Source organism: Frankliniella occidentalis, unplaced genomic scaffold (assembly GCF_000697945.3).
Source record: "Frankliniella occidentalis isolate FOCC.00 unplaced genomic scaffold, Focc_3.1 Scaffold9, whole genome shotgun sequence".
In the NCBI taxonomy this organism is placed as follows: domain Eukaryota; kingdom Metazoa; phylum Arthropoda; class Insecta; order Thysanoptera; family Thripidae; genus Frankliniella; species Frankliniella occidentalis.
Genome location: NW_026267139.1, coordinates 1875139 through 1883247, shown reverse-complemented (window position 1 = coordinate 1883247; position 8109 = coordinate 1875139). Strand labels below are relative to the sequence as shown.

At 44.6% G+C, this 8109-nt stretch overlaps 2 protein-coding genes across 3 annotated transcripts in view; one reads left to right on the top strand and one right to left on the bottom strand.

Moving 5' to 3' along the window:
* LOC127752320 (uncharacterized) overlaps positions 1–6124 on the top strand; it is a 66345-nt gene extending 60221 nt beyond the window's left edge. Inside the window, exon 21 of the mRNA XM_052277278.1 lies at positions 6023–6124. Coding sequence (XP_052133238.1) covers positions 6023–6124 — 102 coding nt within the window. The remainder of the gene's footprint in view (positions 1–6022) is intronic.
* LOC113209806 (uncharacterized) overlaps positions 1681–8109 on the bottom strand; it is a 43369-nt gene continuing 36940 nt past the window's right edge. The window contains exons 2-3 of one of the 2 annotated variants that reach the window (XM_026427510.2): positions 7588–7671; positions 1681–7403 (exon numbers count right to left, since the gene is read on the bottom strand). In XM_026427510.2, the coding sequence (XP_026283295.2) occupies positions 6150–7403; positions 7588–7671 (1338 nt within the window). In that variant the 3' untranslated portion in view covers positions 1681–6149. The remainder of the gene's footprint in view (positions 7404–7587; positions 7672–8109) is intronic. The other variant, XM_052276755.1, reaches the window with a different exon arrangement.

The window sequence follows — 8109 nt, the reverse complement described above, 5'->3', positions numbered from 1 at the left end:
TAATAGTAAAAATTATTCTTTCAGGACAGAAAATGAGCAAACTGGCACTCTTTCCTATTTTAAAAACATACTCGCATTACTTATCAAGTACTGTATAATTATTTCCCCTTCGTACCTCTGTATCTCTATTACAAGGAGAGTCATGAACTGGAGCTGTGAGGGTGACCGAATGAGGAGGAGGGCTTAAAATTATTCCCCATGGCCTTAGTTACATTCACTGCACCAACTTAATGAAATAATCAATTTTTCATTTAAGGCCATTTGAGGCTTTTGTTGATCGTTCTTTACCAGCCCACTTCACCTTCTTGGTGGTCGGAAGAGCGAGTATTGTTCTCAGAGCGGTGTCACCCTTTAACTGTTTGTACGTTCATCTCAGAGCACATAACAGCTACAGACATGATAGTAGTATAATTATAGAGCGGAGATAATGGTCTTAATGAAAGCAATGAACTTTGTATATCAGGTTTTGATGGTGTCGTTTTGAGCACTCTTATTTTGCGAGTTTTCGTTCTCTCTAGATCAAACATCTTTGGCTACCAAATACCATCAGCCTGATAAATGTAAAACAAGATATTTAAGACATGCATTTAAATTTGCCTTAGAGAAATGTCAAAAAAAAAGAAAAGAAAAGAATGAACAAATTCAAAATGAGGTTATGTGAGTGACTTTGTGAATGAGACTCACCACGTTTGCGTTCTTCCGCGTCTACGAGTAGCAGACAGAGGTGTCTCTATGACACTATATTAACAAAACTATAATTTACGAAGACGAACTAGACCAATAACAACAGCAGTTTCTTACCTCCGCGAAGTCACAAAAAAGTTGGCAAAAAACAGTGTTGCTCGTAGTAGTCTCGTTGCAGGGTACGTGCATCCACGAGGTAGGCGGGGCGGCGAGAGCCAGGCAAAGCTCAGGCGCTGGGGGTAGGCCACCAGCCCCACACAGACACTTGGCGGGCGGGCCTACCCGACGTGCAGCAGGCGTTGGCATTCGCCGATCCTCTTCCGTGGAGTGCCGACGGCGTAGTGGTTACGCCAGCGCCGTGTCAACAAGGGATCGCTGGTTCGGAAACTGGAAGCTTTTTTTGTTTTTCTTCCTTTCCCGACTAAACTCGCGCATCTTGTCTCTTAAATAGCGGCTAAATTTGAGAGAAAATTAGAACACAGAACACATACATATTATCAAATTTCTATAATCCGCTGTAAAGATTAATGCGATTAATGTTTGATTGATATTTTATTTTTTTACGAACAGGCATTTACCGTGTTTACACGTCATCTCTCTTATTCTATTTAAAAAAACAACGATTTAAGGTAGATTACTCTGTCGGAGAGTCGGCGTTTGCCCCACTGGAGTGGCCCCGTTGCGCCGCTTTTCCAATGCACATTAAAGTGCGCAAAAAAGGTTACACATTCCTGGCGCATTTAATGCGCATTTGAGCATTGAATGCACATTTAGTGCGCATGACGCGCATTAAATACGCAAGGAATGCGTAACCTTTTTTTGCGCATTTTAATTCACATTACAGCGTTGAATGCGCATTAATGCGCGGCGCTTCTGGGGTGCGAATTCCGAGAGCACCAGAGCCGCACACAGGGTGTTCGGTGGATTCGGGGTGGATTGGCCTACCCAGCGGGTGCTGTGATTGTGCAGGAAATTGTTCGACACGGGTTTAAAACAATAACGTCATTTTTTTTTATAAAAACATTTAATTTTTTTTATTTCATTTTTTTGAAGGATAATGTGCAGAGAATAGAGTAATTCACACAGATATAGTGTTATTTGATATTTTTGCAACATGTAACATTTACTCAAGAAAAACATACAGGTTGAATAGGCTACATACATTAGAAAAACTGGTTTTTGTTTTTTTGTAGAAAAGGCTTGTTTAAGACTGAAATTGCGTTTGAGAATGTGGCAGTTAAACCAGGCATTCTGAGATAATGAGAAATGCAAAGAATATTTGTTCATGCCGAGGCCAAAATCACATAGGTTTAGCAAACGATGGTTCATTGTACTAGACACAATAGAGCTCTATATAGAGCGAGAAAGACGCACACTATAAGAGACGTATACATAATTATTGTTGTATAATATCTGTGGCATACACAGTACATAAATACATACTATATTATTTTTTTAATTCCTACAAGTGTAGTGCACATCAGATACACAAGGCCTTTATGCTCTTAAAGGAAATTAGACATCGGGTGTATTAACCCGTAACTAAGAACAACTTGTAAGGCTCAGTTTAAAAAATTATGGCATACTACTAACAAGTCTTATAAATGCTTGAAACAGTCAAAATATTTTGGCCTAAACGTAAATAAAAATACTTGGGCGTCGAGCCATCTTTACGAGAGAAACAACTAATAAATAGTTTTAAAAGCAATCATGGGGTTACATATTAAACATTGGTAGAAGCATTAGGTTTGTGACTGTTTAATCAGTGTTCCTAATATGGCCTCATAGAAGGGCTATTAACTTTCTTAAGCGACAACATAAAACCATATCTTTGGGGTTTCCATCATCCTTAGCGAATAAAATGACAGGTAAGGCCTCACAGCAAGTAGTCAAGCACTACCCATTTAACAGTCTTCGTTAAAACACAGTCAAGATATTAAACTTTTTACTCCCATTTTCACTATACCAAAGATACCCCATCACTGCTAGGTGACTAACAACGAAATTATTATGAAAAGGCGACAGCGTCGTAAGATATAAGAAATTAAGATGCACACAAGTGCATGAGCAAACACACACATCAGAGAGGTACAAATGAGTATGTACATAAGGATAATTTTTCGTAACGTACATAGGCTGCATTAATGCAGCTGATAATAGTACATGGAAAAAATTCAATTCCAATCAAATCGCATCCAAAGGAAGATCACAGGAATTAAGACACGACAAAAACAGAGATTGTGTGGCTAGCAATCTGGCTTCATGTTAACTCCCTGGTGAGGTGTGAGGTGGGGTTGAGAGCGGTGCTCCACTAGAATACAACACATTCTTTGATGATAGTCCACAATTGAAGCCATACGAAGCAGGTGAGTTTTGACACAATATTGAGTTTGGGGGAGTTTTCAAATAGAGAGGTACTACATGGTGGGTAGAATCTTCCAACAAGACGAATATCAAGTGTATACACGAATGGAATAAGGGAAATCGAAGAAATGCACGACTAAGTGCATCTTAGGGAATACTTGTCATGGAAAACGAGTGAATCACTCATGTCACACTCGACGCATATATGTACAGGGGGGAACCTTTTCTCGAGTGTAAGAATTCGGGCAAAGTTTTTGCGAGTCAACGCATCTTAACAGTATTGGCACCGCGGGGCAAGGAATTAAGTCTCCTCATCCCAACGAATCTCGGTTTCAGAATGTTTCAACAAAGTCATAGGTGAGATAGACATCTATGGCTTCGTTTGTATGCCTGTCTGCATATATTTTCTCTATTAAAGACTTAAAATTAAAAATTAATGTCTCGTAAAAGTAGGATTCTAAGTAATGCTAAAGAGGGGTGGGCTGTGGTCAGCCCCATGAATGTTCTGGTCTATGACTTATTTAGGAATGATCAGCCTTAAAGTGGTCAGAGGACTAGTGACTATAAATAAGATAGAACAAAAGGATCAGCAACCGTTAGGACCTGAGCACTACGTGGTGATTCACATCTTACCGGGAACACGAGCCCTTCGCAGTCACGTGTAGAGTCTAGAACATCCAGAACTCCATTAAAAAAATATGAGCAAAACAACACGGACAATTAGGGGATATTTTATATCATACGTGACCTATTTAAAAATAAATATTCCTTTGTGCAATTTTGTTGGGCGAACTTATGATAGGGCTTTCATAAACATATTTACATCATGTACAGGGTGGGTGTTCTAGGTCATCCGTTTTTCCAAGGTAGGCAAGAATAGAGGGCTGGTCCCGAAGCTTGCCTATTAGGTTGAAATCGACAATATCCAGTATCCTAATATTATAACGTTCGCGGTCAAAGGTTCAACACCACAGTTTTCAACTTTATGTCACCTTTTGCAGGCCTTGGGTTGGAACCCTCGACTTGTTGCCTACCTCAGCGGCAAGGGTGGCTTAGAATACCTATTCCGTATACTAAAGTAATCATATTCATATTGGTATCTCTGAGTAAGGGAACGTCCACAAAGTACGTCCGTCATTGATAGCCGTCACGAGCCTTTTCAAGTTCAGCCCCTGCAAGCTCTCAAAGCGCCTGGCAGATAGACAACGTCTTGCCTGCAGTGCATGTGTGTATTGCGGGTTGGCCTACCTCGAGTTTCGCAGGCGCCGAGCTCCCGTAACACAGAAAAAAACTTACGTACTTTCTGGACGATACTTCATGAAAACAAACTTATTATTCCTCAATCATAATATTACATAAAATAATTCCCTGCTGGGGACAGGGCACGATTCCCCCGCAGAAGACTTGATTCACAACCTTTTTGTGCTCCGAGACGAGGGCTCTCCGTGCAACGTCGGCAAAGAACAATTTAAATTTATACCCCATAGCTTCCCAGTGGGAAGAAAAAAGGTCAAAGTGATGTCATTTGACGTCAAGGGGGTCATTTTGATGTCATTTTGATATCATTTTGACATCAAAATGATATTGAAATGACATCAAAATGATCCCTTTGACGTCAAATGACATCACTTTGACTTTTTTCTGCCCACTGGGTTGCGGTGAAATCACTGAAAGCTTTTATCAGTAAACGAGGACACATTGTTGAAAAACTCAATAAGAAAACGAGGAGAGTGAAAATAGAGCCATCAATCAATATACGCTGACTACTATAATGAATGGCACATTGAAGATTCACGGCCATGCCAACATACAGAATTGGCAAAACCTACCCAATACATAACATCGAAAGGAGTGAGATGATATAGGCCGCTTGGTCAGACCCAACTAGCACTTTTTTGAGAAATAGAGAATCTATACTGCACACAACGGTGAACTTAGTTCACATGAGAAAGAGTGTAAGTATACGTAAAATAATGTAAAATAAACTGTGTGCTTGCCGTAGCACACATTTCCTTGTGTGTACGTGCCCTAAATACACACGAAGCTTGTGTGCTATGGTAAGTAAACCGAGGGGAGGGGGCAAGAACTCCGGGAATCGCACCTGCCTGGGATGGGAATCATCAGAATAAAAACTAATCGAAATCAACAGAAATTAAGCGGGAAACAAGTGGAACTTGTACAAATTAGTCGAAATAAGCATTTTCTACTACTAGAAAACCCAAGGAATAAATATAAGCGGACGTGAATCACTGGGAATCAATTATTTTGGGAATGTGTACACATCAAAAGGGAGTTATTGCCCCCTCGACTTTAATACTCCACTAAGTTCAAATCTCCTACACTATTTACATTTTGTTTTAAATGTCTACTTTATGTACAAACTACAGGTTTTTAGTTGATTTGTTTGCCGCCCAACCCGATACGTTGGATCTCGGGCGATGAAAACGAAACGAAAAGACACATCAACCGCATCGAGGACCGCACGACATCCACACAACAGGCCTCATACGCGGCCATATCTGAATAAAGTTACTAGAATTGCACAATCACACGTAATTAGAAATTTGGGCGTCCCGCATGCGTCGATTGAATGAAACTTAAAACAAAAAATTAGACAGGGTAGGCTAAGTGCGATACGATCCTGCCGTGCATGGCCGATTCGTCCCGCCTACTTCTAGTACAACTAGTTTAGTATTAGTAATTATACTGTACTAGAAGGGGGTGGGGCGGATCGGCCACGTGGTGTTGCTTTTAGAGGTTCCTAAGAACGGCAGCGATTGCTGCGAAAAATGACAGGATAACCATAATGAATTTTATAGCCTCACCTAAGAGACAATCTAGAAGGTCCCTCTTAGATATTTACAACTTAGTATATTATTACAGGAGATTAAGAATCCAATCACGGATTTTTTGTTGTTAATGTGAATATTTATTTAAAATGAATTTAATGTTTTACTGCGAAATTGTCGGACAGGAGCTGGCTGCATCCGCCTCTGTTTTTGCTGGATTTCCTAGATTTGAAAACTCCCGCGACCTGAACATGGAAATAACGTACCGCGGTAAGAGGACGGCGTAGAGAAGGCGGTGTAGTGTAGAGGTGTTCACGGCTTCCAGAAGGTGGGCGCGATGCCCTCGTTGTAGTCGCGGGTCATGTGCGCGTAGAAGTTCATGCAGGCGTCGCAGTAGCAGGTGAGCGAGTACTCGATGGTGGTCTTGCGGTGCCAGCACTCCGGGTAGTCGTGGAAGATGAAGACGAGGTTGTGGCGGTGCGCGGCGAGCCGCTCGAAGTGGTGGTCGTAGCAGGGGCTGCTGGCGCACATGGCCGAGCTGGCGTGCGGCACACCGATGAGCACGTCCCGGAGGGTGAGGCGGCGCAGCAGGGGGAGCGCGCCCATCGCTAGCTCGTCGATGAACTGCACGTCCATCGGGTAGAACTTCTTGAGGTGCAGCTCGCTGATCTGCGTGAACTCCTTGACGGTGTCGATGAGGCCCGGCGCCTTGTCGTCGCACATGTTGTGGAGGCGCAGTACGACGAGCTCGGAGCACAGCGCCGCCAGGCTGGAGAGCACGGGGTCGCGGAGGTCGCCCTCGGACCACGACAGGCACAGCTCCTCGACGCAGGCCAGGGCCGTGCACTCGGCCACGTGCTCCAGGAAGCGGCTCGACGACGCCTCGTTCTTGTGGCGCAGCGTGAGCCGGCGGACGGGCAGGCCGTTGAGGTGCGCGATGTGGCCGCCGATCACCATGTCGATGTCCTCCACGACGCGCAGCTGGTCCAGGACGCGGCGCACCTCGTCCTCGCTCAGCGTGTCCGGCAGCGTCAGCTTCTTGATGGTGGTGTGGTGCGCCGAGACGAGCGACAGCATGGTCACGTAGTGGTCCGCCTCGAAGTCGTGCAGGTCGACGGCGACGAGGGTCTGGTCCTTGAGCGGGCGCGGCGGGAAGGTGTACGTCAGCCGGCACGGCAGGTAGCCCGCGAGCCGCAGCGAGCGCAGCTGCTTCATCTGGTGCACGCTCTCCCACAGCTCCAGCACCTTGTGCTCCGAGATGTGCGTCATCTTGACCTGCAGGTCGAGGTGCTGCAGGCTGGCGCCGAAGCGCTCCAGGACGCGCGCGATGTTGCACGAGCACAGCTCCGTGTCGGAGATCTTGAGCGTGCGCAGCCAGCGCAGGCGACCGTTGAGCAGCGAGCGACCCAGGCAGCAGCGGCCGAAGCGCAGGTTGAGCTCCTCGAGGCACGGCGCCAGGCGTAGGATGTCCAGGACCGTCTTGGTGCCGCCGGGCTGCTCCCAGGACAGCGTCCGCCCCCGCCACACGCAGCCCGCCAGCACCGCGTCGCGGAAGCGGTGGCACACCTGCAGGGAGGGATTTCTGTTAAGAGCTCAAGTATTTTAGGATAGTTTCTCAAGATTATTATTTTTTTAAATAACTTTTCTTCCTGAAAAGTTTTTTTTTTCAAATAGACTACAAATATTTCAGTTTCGTCCAAAAAACACAAACTGTATTTTTCTTTTCTCAGAAAAAAATTTGAATGCACACCTGCGACACGGACACCAGGGTGTGCATGTCCACGTGACGGAACACCTGCATCAGCAGCTCGGTGGGCAGCAGGTCGACGGGGCTCTGCAACAGGCACGAGCAACGCCCAAGAACACTTTAGAGAGTCGTCACGAACCACTTTGGCATGAAATGCAAAATTTTAGCACGAAAAAAAGAAGAAAGAAAATGACAAAACTATAGCATCAACTTATCAACATCATTTCAAGAGGGAAAATGGGAAAATCATGGAGTGGTCAATATTGTTAACACTCCCTGCATTGGTTTTATTGAAAAAAGTTACTCCTACGAAAAAGGCCTGAATTTGATGGAAGTGTGGGCCACTAATTTGTACATATAAGGTGGCCCACCCCAGCCTGCGCCTGCATGCGGTGCATACAGTAACGATGAAATTTTCTGGAGTGTGTCTGCCAAATTGAAAGTTTACGAGTTTTGGTCAGCGACGACTTATCATTTGCTGTTTTTTAAAATAAATTTTGGAGAAAGACAACTGCACTCGTACCA